Below are 20,164 nucleotides of genomic sequence, written 5' to 3' on the forward strand. Positions count from 1 at the left end.
TCAAGGATGGCTTACAGTTAGATTGGAGAAGATAGGAATATTGGTCCAAACATATACCATAACACTGTAGATTCAATAGAACCATGTAACACCCCTTAGTTATTTTCCTGAATATGAGAATGACTAACTGGAAGAAAAGTCTCAAATACTGAAACTAATTGCTGATATTTCTGGATTTTCTCTCTCTCTCCATCTGTCTCTCCCTCCCAGGGAACTGATGGACCTTCAGGGCCATTCGGTCCCAAAGGAATAAGAGTAAGAATATTTCAAACTCTCATGTGTAATATGTTTCATGCAATCATGCAGGATAATGTGACTCTCCTTTGACCTGTTCTATGTGTAGAATAATGTGTTATTGTGTGGTAATGTGGTGTCATATGTTTGATAAGGTATATGTATTATGTTTACTTTATTGTATCTTTTTGTATGCTGCTGCTGTCTTGGCCAGGTGTCGCATATACAAGAGGTTTTTAATCTCAATGAGACGAAATAAAAGTAAGATGTTAAGTAGAATAGAAAACACTTAGCAGTTAGCTGCTAATGTTTGTAAGCTAGCTTAATAGCTATCTTGAACAACAGTAGGTCCATTGGCTATGAGTTGCCAGCACCAGCAGCAGCACTCTTTCAATCATGTTGCCAGGCTGTTGTAGCATTATCTGTCCAGCAGATGTCGACAATGGGACTGCTTTCATTCTGACTGCACTTCACATCACAAAGTGAATTACAGCACAGGATCCAATGTGTTTTAAATATGTTAAAACAGTTGTGCTATTGAATTAATCAATCACTTATTTTCTCAGGGACCTTCAGGATTGCCTGGATTCCCAGGAACCCCAGGAATTCCTGTGAGTTTTCAAGAATAAAATAAATTCAACATCTCTTTGCTAACAGATCTGTTGATATGATTGCAGCTTTTAACGAGAAAGTGCCCAGCGTTTAAAAGCATTAAACTCCTGCACTAGAGTGGATTACTCAAGTTGCAATATGGCCATACCTGCATGGTGGCCCAGAGTGACATCACTTCCTGTTTACTTTGTGTTTCCCAGGGTCTGCCAGGGCAGGACGGACCACCAGGTCCGAGAGGAACGGCAGGTTGCAATGGAACAAAGGTAATCAAAAACATAAAACGATAACAGATATAAAACATGCTGCGATAATATATCTGTGTGTCACACGGTGAGGTCTTCCTCCACAGTGGTTCAAACAGAACCATGTCTCGATGAATGCGATCGGAAAAAAAATAAGCAGATACAAGCGCCTTCTCTGAGGTCACCTTGTGGCGATGTCATCGGTCACATGACCTTGTTTTTCCCGTCTTTCAGGGTGAGAGGGGATTCCCAGGAAACACAGGCATCGGAGGCCTGGAGGGGCGACCGGTGAGTTCATCTGGGAGGGAACGCCGTCTGACCCAGCGATGGATGTTATTCACCTTATATTGATGTCTCAACACTTGTCTTCATGTTTGGTTGCTTATAGGGACCTCCGGGTTTGCCAGGAGCAAAGGTAAGCTTGACATCATGCTTTTGTCTATTCTTCTGTAGTATTGTTTAAATATTGGCAATAAATATTGTACGAGTTTAGCAAAGAAACAATTCTGTGATTTGTTTATTCCTGAAAATAATAAACTATTTTATAGACTAATGTATGATGATAATATTATAATTCACACCTGGGTTTGTTCTGTTGATCCCCAGGGAGACCCAGGCGATGTGATTTCCACCAACCGCTTCGGAGAGAAGGGGACTTCGGGACTGCCGGGAATACCGGGAGTACCTGTGAGTCCTCCACCACCACTAGGCCTTAACAAAGTGTTTGAACCAGTCAGTTATAGACAGCAATGAGAATATACATATTGATTCTGTGTGTGTGTGTGTGTGTGTGTGTGTGTGTGTGTGTGTGTGTGTGTGTGTGTGTGTGTGTGTGTGTGTGTGTGTGTGTGTGTGTGTGTGTGTGTGTGTGTGTGTGTGTGTGTGTGTGTGTGTGTTACAGGGCGGTACCGGACCCACTGGTTTGCCGGGACCTTTCGGCCCACCTGGACCCAGAGGTTTCGAGGTAAGGGAACCCTGGAATAACATTCCATCAACCCAGGAACGCTCACTGAGTCAACCTGGACCCACATTAACTTAAAGGGCTAATGGAGGAATATTAAATGTATAATAGAGTTTTAAAGGGGTTCTAAGGCACTATTAAAGGGGTCCTACCGCTGAACCAAGCCTCTGATGTCTCTTCCAGGGTCGACCAGGTTCACCTGGACTTCCTGGACCCAAGGTGAGTTTACAACGCACCGGGAAACACACCAGAATTCCCAAAATATGGGAATTCCGACCCATGACACAAAAGTGAAAGACGTTAGAAATGTATTGTTTTGCGATCACAGGTGTGTGTTTATAGGGTATTTCACAACGGCCTCAGGCAGTTGAATCCAGGACCAGAACTATCAGTTTTATAACTTCCTGTAGTAGGCTCAGAAGCACCTGCTGTACTGAGGATCTCTTTAAAGAAGCATCACTACAAACAAGAAGGATTGGAAGAATAGGAATAAATAGTAGTTCACTAGGATAATAGTAATCTCTATAAATAGATGCATGAATATTAATTCAGAATCTGTCGGCATTGGGGCAATATTTTGGGATCGGAAGCGTTCCGGTGTCTGTTTCTAGTCTGTTGGACACAGAGTAGTATTGATCAGTCCCGTTTGAGCGGGCATTGGTTGCATGCAGGTGAACAGTCAACGTGGAGAGCAGCAATCTTGGAACCCATCAGCTATCGTCTGACGATGATTTAGCCCTCTCCTCATTAAAAAACAAAAAACAGCACTGACCTATTTTGTTGGAGAAGATCTGAGCACTGATCACATCATGTGACGCGTCGCTCTGTGTTTCTGTTTCCAGGGAAACATGGGGTTGAATTTTCAAGGACCTAAAGGAGATAAGGTACGAAGGATAAAATACATGATTACTTTTCATCCAAATTTAATATTAACAATACTGTAAAAGTTAGGTGCACTCCCATAATCTCTATGCGTGTTTTTACGTGTGTGTGTGTGTGTGTGTGTGTGTGTGTGTGTGTGTGTGTGTGTGTGTGTGTGTGTGTGTGTGTGTGTGTGTGTGTGTGTATGTGTGCGTGTGTGTGTGTGGTCACAGGGGCTGCAGGGTTTGCCCGGCCCCCCTGGTCCCCCGGGTCAGGTGGGAGAGCAGAAGAAGCCCCCAGAGTCGGAAATCCAGAGAGGAGAGAAGGTACCCCAACCCCCCCCCCCCGGCCCGCTAGCACTCACACACGGCCCTCGGGAGAACATCAGTAGACCTGAGCGAGCAGGAGGTGGTCCCTGCTCTATCCTAGGTCCTACACACTAACAGCTGGGGTGTGTTTGAATAACAGTAGCTTCTAGAAACACACTAGGGGTCCTCGGTCTGCAGGAGGGGGCTGTAGATCGATGGAAGGGTCTACACATCTTTAGGAGGTTCCAGAGACTGATCTGAATTGGTCCTAAGCTATAGTAGGCCGTATCAATATTCAGGGGTCTTTAGAGATCACAAAGGCATCTGAGACCCGAAGTAGCTCCTAGATATCTTGAGTAGACCCTAAAGACCCCCAGCTGGGGATATCTGAGACCAACAGTAGGGTCTTGTGATATTCCTAATCAGTGGAGTCTATTGGAACCAATGTTAATAGTTTCTAACGGGAGTCATAGAGAAATATTTAATATTCATGTTCTACCCAAAAGAGGGTTCCGTCGTTTGCAAATATTCTATTTAGTATTTATTCAAGTATGTCTTTAATATTGTCGTTAACAACCTCTGGTTGCTATCACCCGAAACCAACCAGGAAATGACATGGCCGAGACTGTCCCTGTCTTAAACGCGTTTCCATTCAGCTCTGAAGTGCCACAGCATAAATCCCCCACTAGAGGGCAGCATTAATTCAGCTACTGAAATTCTCTCGACGGCCACTAGATGACAAACAAAACAGTTGATTATCTCTTACTAATAATGAGAATTGTGCTTTTGCTTGATCAATGCTTTTGTTTGATCGGCAGGGAGAACAAGGATTGCCTGGTCAACCTGGAGATACTGGAAATCCCGGCACTCCCGTAAGTATAATCAATCTATTCTAATGATCATTTATAGTATCGTATTGTTATGTATGTCAATATGATTACATTGCACACTGCCAATAATGTTATCCTCAACTCTGTCGTTAATGCATTCCTCAACTCTGGCAATATTTTTTAAATGTTTTAATATCTCCACAAACCTCATTGTATATATTTTTACGGATTTGAAATATTTATCTATTTTAATTCTTAATATATAATATGTTGTTTTTGCATTACTAAGGGTCCATCTGGCGGACAAAAGGGAGGGAAAGGGGAAGCTGGAGAGGCTGGTAAACGAGTGAGTACTCTCACACACACACAAACACGCACACACAACAACAACAAATGCTCAACACACACACACACACACACACACACACACACACACACATACACATTCACTCACTCACTCAGCATACAACATTTAAAACAGACACTCAACATACACACTCAATAAACACATGTGTTATTTTTATATTTACTACATTTTGATTGTCATGACTAACTCAATATCCTCTCTCTGCAGGGCAAACCAGGCAAAGATGGCGACCCGGGCTCCCCTGGCTTCCCCGTGAGTCATTAACGAACACATTATAACTATAACGACTAACTATCCTTGTTCTTACCACATGATTTAGTCAATAATGATCATGAGGTACGATAAAGAATGAAAGTCACCAACTAACAGATAATAACTCACAAACAAATCACTATTGTCATCAGAAAACAGAAATTAATAAGGAATTCTCAATAAAAACGAATTATAACTATTGAAAACAGCAAAACACGACTCATGACCACAGTACTTAATCCCTCATGAAGTACCATCATTACTGTAATGTTGTGTTTATTTTGTTTGTGTATTGATCATGAATCCTGACTACCTCCTGCTTCAGCGCTGTTCTTCTCCTGTCCTTCTTTCTTCCAGGGAGGCAAAGGAGACTCTGGCAGCCCCGGGCTTCCTGGACGGGACGGAGATAGAGTGAGTATTTGTATTAATTATTGTATTATTATCTATTATTATTGTTATTAAAATGCACGGACATGAAGAACATAGATACATTCTCTTCACTCACTCATCTTCAACAACTTATCCGGGGTCACTTTACGAATACTTAGAGATATGCATTAGGTTATGTTATTTGTTTTTATTTGAATGAAAACTAATTGACATGCTTCATCAGCATGGAAAATAAGCATTTTCCTTTCAAAAGCATTTTCAAAATGAAGCAAATGAAAAATAACACTGCCTCCTCTCTCACTTTCCCAGGGCGGGAAGGGTGATCGTGGATTCCCCGGACCCCCGGGCCTGGTGCGTATAGAATCTATTATGTTAATGTCCTCTTGAGCAAGGCGCTGGAACCATCGCTCTGAGTTGAGCTGTGCAGCACTTCCTTGTGTTCAGCAGTAAGAATCTGAATGAAAGTACAGTACCCCTCTCTGAACGCCAGGTGGGAAAAATACAACATTAAGTGGAGGAGTGACAGTAAAAAGAGAAATAATAACAGAGACCACTTATTGTGAGTCTGGATACATGCGTGTGCAGTACCTCCCCCTGACCACCAGATGGTGCAGTCCTCTTCTGACGTGATGAAATAATCACACCATGACCTGAAGGAGACAAATTTAAAAAAATACTCATAAATACTGATAATATTACAAATAATACTGATACACACAGTCACATTCATGTGCACTTCTTGCATGAGATTTCCTCTCTATTGATAAACAAATCAGTAAAATGTATTTTTATAGTTAAAGCTTTGTAGTTTATATTCTTGGATACATTTTTAACCTCTTTCATTCGTATTTCTGCTATGCACCCTAAATTCCAATCTGGGACGTACATCTCTTATTTTATTGTAGCTAGCGCTCTGCTAGTCAAAAGTAACAATTGTGTGCAGTATCTCCCCATGGCCACCAGGTGGTGAAATTGCCCCTCTCTGCTGTGCGTCTAACAGGTTATCGGTGGAGATACATTTGGGAAGGTCGGGCCTAAAGGTGAACCCGGCTTCTCTGGGTCCATCGGACACAAGGGAGAGAGAGGAACAGCAGGTGCGTGCGAATAAAATCAGGAACCTGGAAACACACACACACACACACACACACACACACACACACACACACACACACACACACACACACACACACACACACACACACACACACACACACACACACACACACACACACACACACACACGGGGGTCTTCAAGATCACCCAGATCTTTTTTTTGTGACCTGTGACCTTTGTGATGACTAGGCTGACCTTCATGATCAGAACATAAGCACAGGAAAAAAGTTGATAAAGCCGCAAGAGTTGGAAATAAGGCGAAAAATCTGTTATCAGCGGTTTTAAAGCAAAACTGTAGCCTATTCATGTTAAGTCTTTCAAAGTTATTTCAAACTCTTCCATCAAGTTAGCATTCGACAGGATTTCAACAGTAGTCACAGAATTGTATCAGGCGTATCATTTTGGATCCGTTAAGACCCCTCACACACACATTCCCAAACTGTGATACAAACACATGCACTATAATGTATTCATCTTTTAACCTGATGTTTGACCTTTCACCTTCTCCAGGTTTGAATGGACCACCAGGACAGCCCGGACTTCCAGGTAAGATAAACGCATGGTTTAATGTATCAAACATCTGACCGTAGTGATTCTGTAACGGACGTGAGCAGCATCTGACCGTGGTGTTTCTGTTCCTCTCTCCTCGTCTCCAGGTGGCGGCGGCGGCGGCCAGCCAGGGACCCCAGGCTACCCCGGAGACAAGGGCGGGAAGGGCGAGGACGGTGTCCCCGGTGTGTCTCTGCCCGGGGCCCCAGGACGGGACGGCGGCCCGGGCCCCCAGGGTCTCAGCGGAGCCCCCGGGCTCCCAGGGTTCTCCAGCGGCGGAGGGAACTGTATCGCCGGCGAGCCCGGTCTTCCCGGACAACAGGGAGAGAGGGGATACCAGGGAGAGAACGGCATCAGGGGTGAGTGTGTGTGTGTGTCTCTCTGTGGAGAGAGAGAGAGAGAGAGAGAGAGAGAGAGAGAGAGAGAGAGAGAGAGAGAGAGAGAGACAGAGAGGAAGAGAGGCACACAAGGGAGCGATTGGGGAATGGGGAGGAGAGCGTGTGCGTGTAGACTCCTCAAGAATAAGAGTACTGGAAACAATCATAACGGAACTAACAAGCAAACACACAGTTAAAGTGCTAACCAACCAACCCTAACCCCGTCCCACTCCATGACAATAAGCATATCATCTCGATGCTAACCAAGGTGCCAGCGCTCACCTGGCTACCCTGCCAGGTGTAAAAGGCCCCCACAGTGTTGGGACACCTCTGATCTGGTGCTGCTGCTGCTGGTGTTTCAGGTGAGAAGGGAGAGACCTGCGTGAACTGTGTGGGAGGCAGCAACCCCATCGCTGGACCCCAAGGACCAGCCGGAGTGCCTGGCCGCCCAGGTCAGACCCCAACCCGTTCATATCTTACTAGTGGTGGTAGTAGGACTATTGGGACCTGGTAAAGTCAAGAGCTATACTACTGACATATTATTTTATTATTGGTAGTAGTAGTAGTAGTAGTAGTAGTAGTAGTAGTGGGAGTAGTAGTAGAAGTAGTAGTAGTAGTAGTAGTAGTAGTAGTAGTGGGAGTAGTAGTAGAAGAAGTTAAGTCAAGATCGATATAATTGATAAATTATTAGTTGTAGTAGTAGTAGTAAAGTCAAGGTCTTTCTAACTAATTTATTATTAGTTGTAGCGGTATTATATCTATAGTAGTTAGAGTAGTTTATAGTACTTTTAGTTTTAAAAGTTTTGGTCATAGTTAAGTCAAGCTCATTCTTATGAAAATATTTTGTACGTGTAGTACTAGCAACAGTAATACTAGTTAGAGAAGTAATAATAATAGTAGTAACAGTCGTAGGTTTTCCCGCCTGCGAGTAATAAAATAACTCAGCATCATGTTAAAGTAATCTTATCTTATTAACAGTACTAGTAATAGCACTACTTATAATAGAGGTAGTGTAGTAGTAACCATAGTATTGCTGGTGTTTATAGGATCGCCCGGAGGTCCAGGAGGCAAAGGAGACCGAGGATTCCCTGGACAACCCGGTACCGGTGGACCTGCCGTGAGTACTTCCTGGTTACACTTCCTGGTTACACTTCCTGGTTACACTTCTGTGTTACAACCTAGAGACAGATATCTGACGTCAGCATCTCACATACAACCCGAATCAATAAAGATTCCTCCTCCCTCCTCGTCTTCTTGCCTCCTCATCTCCTTCTCCTCTCTTCTTCTCTCCGTCCCCTCCTCCTCCCCCTCCATCCTCCTCCTCCTCCCCCCCTCCCCCTCCATCCTCCTCCTCCTCCTCCTCCCCCCCCTCCCCCTCCATCCTCCTCCTCCTCCCCCTCCTCCCCCCCTCCCCCTCCATCCTCCTCCTCCTCCCCCCCTCCCCCTCCATCCTCCTCCTCCTCCTCTCCCCCCTCCTCCTCCTCCTCCCCCTCCCCCTCCATCCTCCTCCTCCTCCCCCCCTCCCCCTCCATCCTCCCCCTCCTCCCTCTCCTCCTCCCCCCCTCCCCCTCCATCCTCCTCCTCCTCCTCCTCCCCCCCTCCTCCTCCTCCTCCTCCTCCCCCTCCCCCTCCTCCTCCTCCTGACCTCCTCCTCCTCCCCCTCCTCCTCCTCCTCAGGGACCCCCTGGGTCTACGGGAGCCTCGGGCTACCCGGGAGAGAAGGGGGACCCCGGCGATGCCGTCTCAGTGGGCGGAGTGCGGGGAGAGAAGGGGGACAGTGGGTTCCCCGGCCCCGGGGGCCTGCCCGGTCTGGACGGACGGCCCGGTCGCGACGGATCCCCCGGACTGCCCGGCCCTAAAGGAGTGTCGGTGAGCTGGCTTTAAACTGGTCTAAACATGCTTTATATTGGGTTTGTATTGGGTTTATACTGGTTTAAACTGGCTGTACATGGTGGACATGTTGATGTTTATATTGGGTTTATACTGAATTAAACTGCCTTTATATGGCGTACATATTGATGTTTATATTGGGTTCACACTCGTTACACTGGCTTTACATGGAGTACATATTGAATTTTATAGTGGGTTGATACTGATACCGGCCCTAAAGGAGTGTCGGTGAGCTGGCTTTAAACTGGTCTAAACATGCTTTATATTGGGTTTGTATTGGGTTTATACTGGTTTAAACTAGCTTTATATCGTTTACATATGGATGTTTATATTGGGATCATACTGGTTTAAACTGTCTTTATATGGTGTACATTTATGTATATAATGGTTTCATACTGGTTTAAACTGGCTTTATATAGTGTATATGTTGATGTTTATATTGGGTTCCTACTGGTTTAAACTGGCTTCATATAGTGTACATGTTGATGTTTATATTGGGCTCATACTGGTTTAAACTGGCTTTATATAGTGTACATGTTGATGTTTATATTGGGCTCATACTGGTTGACTCACACCCTGGTCTCAGTGTTTATTTTTGTTGAGTGTGTGTGTGTCTCCCTGTGTGTGTCCCTCAGGGTTCTCACCAGGTGAAAGGAGAGCGAGGTCCCCCCGGTGAACCGGGTCTGTCGGGCCAGCCAGGGGACAGGGGCTCCCCCGGGTCCCCAGGATTCGGCCCCCAGGGCCCCCCAGGAGAGAAGGGCATCCAGGGAGTCTCTGGCAGATCTGGAGGCCACGGGTCCCCAGGTACCACAACATGCTAACATGCTACGTGCTACACGCTACATGCTGAAGGGATGTAGCATCTACACCTACATGAGGTTCATACACAAGCTATGTGCTTAAGAGATGTAGCCCCTAGCATGGGAGTGGTTTAACTCCATGCTACCTGATAAAGAGATGTAGCCCGTAGCATGGGAGTGATTTAACTCCATGCTACCTGATAAAGAGATGTAGCCCCTAGCATGGGAGTGATTTAACTCCATGCTACCTGATAAAGAGATGTAGCCCCTAGCATGGGAGTGATTTAACTCCATGCTACCTGATAAAGAGATGTAGCCCCTAGCATGTGATTCATAACCCTGCTACAGAAATCTAGCGTAAGTGTGTGAGCAACTTAGCCAGAAATCAAATGTGCTAAGATCCATTTGTGAGCGGAGATACAATGGAAAAAGTATTTAAAGTATACACAAATCGGGGGAGAAAAACAAAGGGAACACAAAGTCGTGGAACTCAATATTATTTTTAAATGGACGTAGTTGGAAAATATTTAGCTAAATTATACCCTTACACACTTACTGCTTCGAGGGCCACTTCCTGGTTTCCGTACCAACGCCCTCTGTCCCATGCAGGATCTAAGGGTGAACCAGGTGCGACTGTGGCGGAGAAGGGTCTGCCCGGACCACGAGGACAGGACGGAGACCCCGGCTCTCCTGGACAGCCAGGTACACAAATGAAGCCAGCCCAATTGTACCCCTAGAACTCATTCTGGTTGTATTATATTACTGTGGTGGGAGATTGACCTGTCCCTCCATTGCCAGGCGGCCCAGGTGGACCCGGACAGCCCGGGTTCCCAGGGACACCAGGAACTAAGGGGGACTCCGGACTCCCCGGTATCGGTCTCCCAGGACCCCCCGGTGGCAAAGGTTAGGGCCGCATCCATTCCCCTTCACCCTTTCCTCCTCACCTTGTCTTAAAGTATCCTATCCTCACCGTGTTCCTTTCCTTGTCGCCTCGTCTCCTTCCTTCCTTGGTCTCTCCAGGATTCCCAGGCACTCCCGGCCAGCCAGGGTCTTCTGGTGGCGGAGGAAGACCAGGCGTCGACGGACTCCCGGGACAGCCTGGGTTCCCAGGGGCCAAGGTATGGGCCTTGTGAGAATCGTTACCACAGGATGTGGTCTGATAAGTTCAGGCAGCACCTTCCAACAACAAAAGACTCAGTGCTGAACAATAGCCAACACTTCCAACCACAATAGATAAGGTCGAACGCCGGTATATAGAGGTCTCTATTCAACTCTTCTTAAAGGTGAACACATGAACAAATCAATAAATGCGTTCATGGTTTGGTTTGGTACCAAACGAAAAGACGAGGAATCCGGGAAATGATCAGAGATAACACAAGACACTTTCCTTTGTTTGCCTTTGGCTCAAAGTGGCTCAAACACGGTTATCAAAGTTATTCCCGCTGGTTTTGGCTCCCTCTTGGAGCCAGTGGACTAATGTTGACCGGCGTTCCACTCTTTCGTGCCCGTGGCACTCAGTATGCATTTCTAATGTGTCCCCCCAGGGTGACCCAGGCTTCGGGCTTCCCGGCCCCGCCGGTTCTCCTGGGTTCCCCGGGTCTAAGGGAAACCACGGACCCAAGGGGGATTCCGGTTTCCCTGGAAACCCAGGTTCTCCAGGACGATCTGGCTTAGACGGCGGGCCCGGACACAAAGGTCAGCATACCCCACGGAACTATTCCCTCTGACAAGGATGAACAGTCGTAGTTATTTGGAACATCCCTATAAAGTCAAAGGGATCCCCCGAACGTTCCTGGTTCATTTGTACCTCTCTCTTTCTCTCCAGGGGACCCCGGTACTCCTGGCCAGCAGGGTCCTAGAGGCCCCCCAGGATCAATCAACCTTGGCTCTCAGGGGCCCCCGGGCCCCCCCGGACCCTCAGGCCTCATGGGATCCCCAGGTATCCTCCATCCAGTCTGTGAAATACATTGAATGCCATTAATGTGCAATAGCCCAACCTTTAAGCCACGTTATCGTCAATACATCTAGTAAAGATATCTAGATTTTCTTTCCACATTTGTATTTCCATACAAGTTTTTCTTGTTTTATGCTCTACTTAGGCCCAATCCCATTTCTACCCCTTACCCCTCCCCCCTTATTTTGAAGGGGGAAGGGGAAGGGGTAAGGGGTAGAAATGGGATTGGGCCTTACTCTACTCTTTTCTTTCTTACCTTAGCAGAGAAATCCTCAAAGAAACTATTTTTATGAGGATCATTAGCTCATAACCAACCTTTCCCACCACGGTATTCCAGGATTCCCGGGCTCCAACGGGGAAAAGGGAGACCCTGGCCCCCCAGGTCTGGACAGCACCGGTTTGCCAGGAGACAGAGGATCCCCCGGCTTCCCTGGTTCTCCGGGACCTCTGGGAACCCCAGGACCCCCTGGAGGGCCCGGTCGCGACGGACTGCCTGGACTTCAAGGTGAAGATCTCTCACGATTTACTTTAGCTTCAAATGCAATTAATGAAGGACTAACCATGCCGCTAGGGAGACCAAGCATCAGTTAGCGCTGCGCTAATTCATCCAGGATGGCCACAGGGCTGAGAATGTGACTGTCCTCCCAGCTGGTGACTGACCCAATCAACCATGTGACTGGGTTCTGATTGGCTACAGGTGTCAAAGGAGACATGGGACCAATGGGATCACCAGGACCTTCAGGAGGACCCGGAGGTCCAGGGGGACCGGGCTTCCCCGGACCTAAAGGTACACACACACACACACACACACACGTACACACATACACACACACACACACCTACACACATAGACACCTACACACCCCTGCACACCAAACACACGCCTACACACTTAGACACCTTGAATGATAGGGCTATGCAGCTTCACCGCACCTGCGTCACCTTTGTCACCTCTTCCTCCTCCTCCTCATCCTCATCCTAGGTGACGACGGTTTTTCCGGAAGGCCTGGGACCACTGGACCTTCAGGTGTGAAGGGAGAGAGAGGGGACCCCGGAGTACAAGGACCTCCTGGGACCAGCCTGCCCCCTCAAGCACTGAAGGGTGTCAAGGGAGAACCTGGCATTCCAGGTACGCCGACCGCAATAACATGGTCCTGGTAGCAATTCAACATTTTTAGAAAGGTGTTCCTGTTGTGGCGGATTTTGACACGCCATTCATACTTTGAGTTGTAGTTCATTGCTTATTACTTTCATTACTGACTATAGGTTTTACACTTAAATACTATATGCTAGTTATCATGTAGCATTTGCAGTCCATAATGTATACCATAACATTTACATTTCTACTACTCATATATGAATATTAAAGAGCTATTTATGTTTTTCTGACAAAAGATTGGCTGTAGAATAATACATTTTTCTGTGTTTCTGCCGTGGGTGCGTATGTACTTAATAAATCGGACGTCTTATAAGCAAGCGGTGAGCGTTGCGTTCCACCTGTTTTATTGTGAAGCTTTGACATGCGACGTGTTGTGACTCCAGGTTTATCGGGCGCCTCTGGTCAGAAGGGAGTCGCCGGTGTACCAGGTGACCCTGGACTATCCGGCACAGACGGTCGCCCCGGGCTACCGGGACCCGCAGGTGAGGGTGGTCTCACAGATATAGTTTGAAATGCCTTCTGATTGCGAACGCCACATCAAGGTGGTCACAGGCGGCGCTGTAGTTGAATATCTTAAGGACGGTAAGGAGGTTTTCTTACGTGTTGTGTTGCTTTCAGGTACCAAGGGAGATTCTGGCATTCCCGGCACCTCAGGTGGCCCCGGAGCTCCAGGACTGAAAGGAAGCATGGGAGAGATGGGATTCCCAGGTGAGCTTGAATGCCGGGCGAAAAAAACGACAACACACCACTGTTATAATATAAAAAAAGGCATATCAGCAGTGAAATCACACCCCTTTTATGACGTGTTAAACCTAATCTAGGTTGAAACCACACAGCTGTTACAACCCTACAACCATTACCCAATCAGTGTTCAGCCACATCCCAGTTTGATGGTATTTTGGGGGCTTTGAATTTTAGGACAACTGGACTCATCATAATAATCCCATGGGCGCTGTGACTGAAATTCCCGGAGAACAGAGAACATGTTCTCTGAGAATACCCCGACAACATACAAACAAACACCTCACTGTTTACCCATAGCTCACACTCACCTCGGGCTTGGGCTAATGCTGTTGTGTTTGTTGTCGTCGCATGGTGATGACATCACACCTGTTTTGATTGTTTGTTTGTTTTGTTTTGTCTTGTTTTTGTTTTACTTACTTTCTATTTATTATGTTTATTTATTTATTTTTTCCACAATGTCTTTCATCCCTTCAGCATTTAAACGATTGAAGGTATTTTTAAACTATTTAAACGAAGGTGACCTTGGGTGTCTTGAAAGGCGCCTCTAAATTAAATGTATTATTATTATTATTATTATTATCACAGGACCTTCGGGACAAAAGGGTGGGCCAGGTCAGCCCGGTCGTGGCGGACCCTCGGGACTGCCCGGCTCTCCAGGGTTCCCCGGAAGCAAGGGTGACCCCGGCTCCACTGGATCGGGACCGCCAGGCAATCCAGGAATTAAGGTGCAGGATCAGAGCCTGGAGACACCCCCTTTGTTTAGTCCAGCCACCCTGGATCAGGTTTAACTGGTCCCACTATGTGTGACGAATGGTGTGACCTTGATAGAACATTACACGCCAATTCAACATTGACCCGTGGTTGACATCACAAGTGTCACAAACATGTCATGTGTATGTCGTTCAATGTGGTGGTTTTACCATCGAGGTCCACTTTGGAAGTAAGTGTTCAACACATTTAAGTGCTAACCTCTGGGATGTTTTGTTTTGATATTGTAACCTGAAATAAGATAACATTGTATCAGCATGACTGTCCCCCTAGATAGAAGTAACATAGATGGTTGACCTGATCATTTGTTTAAATTGATCGATACTCTCTCCCCTCCCAGGGTGATCCAGGCCAGCCTGGGTTCCCAGGAGGTCCAGGTCAGAAGGGGAACCCCGGTGGGCCAGGTCTCCCAGGGATAACAGGGGGACCAGGCTCCAAGGGAGACCCCGGCCTCCCCGGCTTCCAAGGTAAGACCCTCCTGTACCTGGGTGTTTCACCCTGTGAATCCAGTGGTTAGCTAGTGGTTCAATTAAATCAAACTTATTTGGCCCGGGGAGCAATGGCTTGCAGAATCAGAAACATCTATTTAAAAAATGTCCTAAAACACACATGCTTTTATATTGCCGACATTTAATCGTAGGCAATTAGTTGGCAGACGTTTTTAATTTTTTATCACCCAACGTCAATTGATCAGCATTAGTAGCTGTCATGTCTGTTTATGTATGAATTTCCCTTTTGAGACAAACCTTTGAAATTATTATTTATTTCATAAAAATAAAATATCAACCTAGCTTAAAAATCTATTTTCACCCTCCTGAACCTTATGCGAACCAGGGGACCCAAGTGGGCTCCCGAGCCGCAGATTGGGCAGGCAGCATTGAATTTACCTGTGATCATCTCCATGCTAATCCCTGGCTGTGCTGTGTTTGTTCCTGCTAGGTTCTCCTGGTATTACCGGTCCCAAAGGTCTGGACGGCGGTCCAGGTGGCCCTGGGGCCAATGGGTCCCCAGGTAGACCCGGAGAGTCCGGTCGCTCCGGCGGCCCAGGGTTGCCAGGAGACAAGGGTCAGGCAGGTCGTGACGGAATCCCCGGGCCAGCCGGCACCAAGGGAGAAGCAGGTGGGTCTGGTGACAAGTAACGTAAAGTAACATAAATTAATGTAAAGTAACGTAAATTAACGTACAGTAACGTACAGTAAAGTAACGTAAATTGACGTAAAGTAACATAAAGTAACGTAAAGTATCATAAAGTTACATTATCTTAGAGTAATATTATTGTAAAGTAACGTATAGTACCTTAAAGGATTGTAATGTAACATAAGGTTAATTGGTATAATTGATGATCATGGTTTGATATTAAAGTACAATGCTGAAGTCACTTCATTTACCATTTCTTCTCATTGGCTTCCCACTCAGGTCTTCCTGGTTATGGTGGACCAGGAGCTCCCGGTAATCCTGGATTGCCAGGTAGGAACACACACACACATATAGATGCTAATATTGTGAAGATCATTGCATTTGAATATCTTTTAATTCTTGCTACGGTCCAGTACAAACATTTCGTCAATAGTTAATTCTAGTATACACCGAGTCTCTGATACAAAGACCAGTTAATTCCTTACTTGAACAAGACGTATTTCCTCTCCGCAGGTTCGAAGGGAGACCTTGGTCTTCCCGGACCCTCTGGTAGTCCTGGGTTCCCAGGATCCAAGGGAGACGGTGGCTTCCCCGGCCTCCCAGGACCCCAAGGCAACATCGGACCTCCTGGGAGCCCTGGATCAGCCCTTCAGGGCCCCAAGGGAGGCCGAGGTTCACCTGGACCCCCAGGACGAGGAGGTACGTGGAGAAGATTCAGAGATATTTTATCTATACCTGCGTGATACGTTGCTGCCTGGTTTAGTCACCCGCTTGGTTTATAGAGCTGGTTACCGGTCTGGTTTAAACAGCTGGTTACCGGTCTGGTTTACCTGTCTTGCTCACCTGGTTAAAATGGATTAGGCCAACAAATATTTCCGGTGTTTGTTTAATAGCATAATGTATCCCATATGGGAGTAGCTTACTCAAATGAAACCAGTTCAAACCAGGCAGCAACCGTGCACGCGCCAACCGACGACGACTGTGTGTGAACGCCGTGCACGTTGAAATCAATGAGCATGAGATTACGTCAGGGCCAATCACAGGCCGGGGAAATATTCTCACCTCACCAACCCACGTCACCGTCCAATCACAGAGCACCCTAGCGTACGTCATCATGGAAACCATGCACTGTCCACTTGCACTGTCCTCCACCATCCCCTTCCTCCCCAGAAAGGAAATCTGTCAGGTGTGCACCAACCAATCACTGTCCGTTACCGGGGGAGTTCTGACCACGCCCCTCGACAACCACAGCATGGGTTTCCACTCTTTGCCCCACGTTGTCTTTCATCATTCAGTCATCTGTTCCTTCTATCATCTCATCCAACCATCTCTTCATCCAACCATCTCTTCATCCATCCATCTATCCTCCATATCCATTCATTCATTCATCCATTCGACATAGCACTTAGTTAGTATTGGTTGATTTATTAACATTCACAAAATAGAACAATTTTATGAAACAAAATTATTGTGAATGGTGCAGGGTTTGGATTGTCTCAGCTGTTGCTAGGCAGGTTACGTGTCTCAATAATCACCTGCATGGATTGTCCGAAACTAAAAGAGAAGCCTGGAACAATGCTGGGTCACATTGTCTGACACAAAGTCACGTAACACACCAGCCGCCAGAGAATAATATGGCAGCTTTCAATCAATCCCACCTGTGATGGGATCAAATTACTGATTAACTAGTAACATTTGGTCAACCGTGTAGAAAGAAACCATACATTTAAATGGTTGGCTTGCTCAGTTAAAATCGTTATCATTAAAAATGGTCTCTGATTATTTTGTACATTTAACCACGTGTGTAATGTAGCATGTATGTGGATACCGACCAGCACTGTTTCAGGCTTGCCACACACATGAGCCGGTGTCCTAAGTGCGTTTGTGGACTAGGGAGCAAAAAAAAAAAAAAAAAACACGCTGTGATACTTTACCCCCTGTTTCTGGTGGCCTGGCCCCCGGTGTGGCCACGCCTCTCCTCGCCTGATGACTTGTGCATCCGGCCAATCGCAGGTCCCCAAGGTATCAACCACTTGGATGTTCAAGCTCCTACTGCACGTGCACCTATAAAAATGATGCTGTTTTTTTTTAGCTCACGTGTTCTAGAACGTTGATTGTTCACCACATTCTGGAATCCACTTTCTATCTTACGAAATATGATCCGAATTTTCAGTTTGGCTGAATCGACTACAACTTACTTTAGACTTTATTTCTGTTTCGCTGTTCACTGAAATCTAACTCCCTTTTCTCTCACTTTTCTCAACTTATCATGCACTCTACTCTGGTGGTAGTTAGACTCTGAAAAAGTAAGCATCTTTAATCCAATCACTTAATTTACAAATAAACCTGTTAAAGGAATGGAAAAAAAGTTTGCCATCACAACCAGCACATTATTAATGAATAAGACACTTTTTTAGTCCATTAATTTCACAACTAACACACCAAAAAGAATCCTTGTTTTTTTATTATAAAAAATGTCATATTACATGCTAAAATCAAGGTATGTTATCCTATTTTTTATTTAACAGTAAAAAGGTGGGAAAGTGCACCCATTCACGTTAGCAACCTCTGACCCATGATGAACGTAACATAGCCTAGCATAGCATATGACAGCAATAGCATATAATACCAATATTATATAGACAGATAATACCAAAGTATATTCACCATTAGAGCTAGACAATTGTTAACAATATTATTTGTTGAATTAGTCTATTTATAGTATTAATAGTTTTTAGCAAGTATGCTAGCGTTGCTACGCTAACTCAAGCTTCTAACCGTTTTCTTTTCTCCCCTTTGTGCTGCCGCCCCGGCTCTGCTATTCCCTGGGATTCTGGGAATCGTAGGTCTGGCAGGTTAGACAACAGTGGTTTGAAGGTTTTTACGTGTTATATTGTGATAAAGCATGTTTTACCGTTACTTTTGGGGGGGAATCATGTTTGAGAAGGTTTGTGACGTTTAAAACAAATCTTTTGAGTTTGGGAGAATTAATTTCACCACCAAAAAAATCAACTGAAATTTGCAGTTGTCATCGTACAAAAAATGTGTCTCCACTCTTGACCGAGTAGTGTCAACACAAAACAAATGCCACTTAATTCAATAAATATATTGAAATGAATCCATTTATAAATACATTTGTGAGATGGATCCTGGACCCTGGTGGATTTTTCCGATTTCAGCGACAAGGTCCAAATCATCGTCTCATGTTCCGTGATACGCTGTGGTCCAGTGCTGGCTCCGTCTTTTACAGACGTCTGGACCATTGAAACAAACATACCCTCCACTGCTGCACTGCTCTTATTGCTCTCTCTGAGTTGTATTTTGGATTTTGGATGTTTGTTTGAAAGTATATTTCATCTTAAATGAATAAAATATGAAAAAGATATATGTATGTATATAAATATATCTATACCTATATGTAAATATCCATACATATATAGTAGAAGTACTATATAACAATACACTCATGTGTTCCGTGCTCTACGAAAAAAAGAAAAAGTGCACGTAACCCTATAATGACCTTTGACCCTTTGTGCACATGAAGGCTCTCCTGGTCCGGAGGGTCCTCGTGGTCCGGGAGGCAGCGGTGGCGTCAAGGGAGATAAGGGAATTGCTGGCGTTCCCGGTCAACCCGGATTCCCAGGATCCAAGGGAGAGTCAGGCACCCCAGGATTCCCGGTAGGTTCTGTTCCGAACAAACGGCAAAAACCCTGTCTAACAGTTCAACTGGCTCCTAGCCTAGAACAACCTGAACATATCCATCGATAGGCAATGCTGATCGATAGTGATTTCAATAATGTTATCAATAAAATCACATCCAACAACTGATCAATTCTAAAAATGGAAAATGCCCACCAGCCCATTCCTCTCTCTTTGTCAACATAAATCTGACCATAGACCCTTCCAAAACCCGTCCCACCCCCTGCACCCAGCCGGTAGAGCTAGGCTCGCTCACGTCACACAGATGAATACCCAGTTGGAGTAGACAGAACACTGTTACTGAGTTTTTCGAAATCGGAAAGTCGATCACCAACTGAGGAGGGGGTCTCGATCTTAGACGCTGGGACTTTACCGATTCCGATGTTTTAACTACACACTAATGACTCTATTTTCATGTGTGTCATGTGACTAGGGTTCGTCCGGACAACCTGGTCCCTCAGGTCTCAAGGGAGACATCGGTCTTCCCGGCGTTCCAGGTTTCCCTGGTAGGTCAAGTCCCCCGAAGTAGATTATGTAAATTGTACTTCCTGCTAGCATTGCTTCACTGACCGTCTCTGCTTTCCAGGACCCAAGGGAGATGGTGGCATTCCTGGTTCCTCCGGTCAACCAGGAGAGCGTGGTGATGTTGGACCCGAGGGTGAGTGTGACTGTCCACCAATGTCCAAGGAACTGTTAACTAGCAGGCTGAGCTTGACCATCAGAAATACATCCAACCAATATTCATACAAGTTAAGATGAAACACTAAAAAGTACTGATATTAATAAGGTGAATAAAATGAAACGTTAACCCTGTTCTAGACCTTCATTCGTATAAAAAATGCATTTGAATAAAAGCTAAAAGGGTAACCTTATGTTTATTGTACCTTCCTTGTAACCTTTGTGTAACCTTTGACCCC

At 45.7% G+C, this 20,164-nt stretch overlaps 1 protein-coding gene across 1 annotated transcript in view; it reads left to right on the forward strand.

Annotated features, from left to right (window-relative positions):
• Positions 1–20,164, forward strand: part of col4a5 (collagen, type IV, alpha 5 (Alport syndrome)) — a 54,571-nt gene that overhangs the window by 29,496 nt on the left and 4,911 nt on the right. The window contains exons 4-43 of the mRNA XM_056575629.1: positions 211–255; positions 801–845; positions 1,047–1,109; positions 1,323–1,376; positions 1,477–1,503; positions 1,695–1,775; positions 1,990–2,052; positions 2,233–2,268; positions 2,892–2,933; positions 3,144–3,236; positions 4,037–4,090; positions 4,338–4,394; positions 4,623–4,667; positions 5,025–5,078; positions 5,367–5,408; positions 6,058–6,151; positions 6,681–6,716; positions 6,827–7,078; positions 7,459–7,548; positions 8,143–8,213; positions 8,774–8,965; positions 9,622–9,790; positions 10,396–10,488; positions 10,585–10,689; positions 10,807–10,904; positions 11,331–11,481; positions 11,612–11,725; positions 12,078–12,245; positions 12,438–12,527; positions 12,723–12,869; positions 13,283–13,381; positions 13,518–13,607; positions 14,229–14,368; positions 14,752–14,878; positions 15,351–15,530; positions 15,828–15,878; positions 16,062–16,247; positions 19,093–19,226; positions 19,681–19,753; positions 19,834–19,905. Coding sequence (XP_056431604.1) covers positions 211–255; positions 801–845; positions 1,047–1,109; positions 1,323–1,376; positions 1,477–1,503; positions 1,695–1,775; positions 1,990–2,052; positions 2,233–2,268; positions 2,892–2,933; positions 3,144–3,236; positions 4,037–4,090; positions 4,338–4,394; positions 4,623–4,667; positions 5,025–5,078; positions 5,367–5,408; positions 6,058–6,151; positions 6,681–6,716; positions 6,827–7,078; positions 7,459–7,548; positions 8,143–8,213; positions 8,774–8,965; positions 9,622–9,790; positions 10,396–10,488; positions 10,585–10,689; positions 10,807–10,904; positions 11,331–11,481; positions 11,612–11,725; positions 12,078–12,245; positions 12,438–12,527; positions 12,723–12,869; positions 13,283–13,381; positions 13,518–13,607; positions 14,229–14,368; positions 14,752–14,878; positions 15,351–15,530; positions 15,828–15,878; positions 16,062–16,247; positions 19,093–19,226; positions 19,681–19,753; positions 19,834–19,905 — 3,823 coding nt within the window. The remainder of the gene's footprint in view (positions 1–210; positions 256–800; positions 846–1,046; positions 1,110–1,322; positions 1,377–1,476; positions 1,504–1,694; positions 1,776–1,989; positions 2,053–2,232; positions 2,269–2,891; positions 2,934–3,143; positions 3,237–4,036; positions 4,091–4,337; positions 4,395–4,622; positions 4,668–5,024; positions 5,079–5,366; positions 5,409–6,057; positions 6,152–6,680; positions 6,717–6,826; positions 7,079–7,458; positions 7,549–8,142; positions 8,214–8,773; positions 8,966–9,621; positions 9,791–10,395; positions 10,489–10,584; positions 10,690–10,806; positions 10,905–11,330; positions 11,482–11,611; positions 11,726–12,077; positions 12,246–12,437; positions 12,528–12,722; positions 12,870–13,282; positions 13,382–13,517; positions 13,608–14,228; positions 14,369–14,751; positions 14,879–15,350; positions 15,531–15,827; positions 15,879–16,061; positions 16,248–19,092; positions 19,227–19,680; positions 19,754–19,833; positions 19,906–20,164) is intronic.

The sequence above is a fragment of the Gadus chalcogrammus genome, chromosome 17, assembly GCF_026213295.1.
Source record: "Gadus chalcogrammus isolate NIFS_2021 chromosome 17, NIFS_Gcha_1.0, whole genome shotgun sequence".
NCBI lineage: Eukaryota > Metazoa > Chordata > Actinopteri > Gadiformes > Gadidae > Gadus > Gadus chalcogrammus.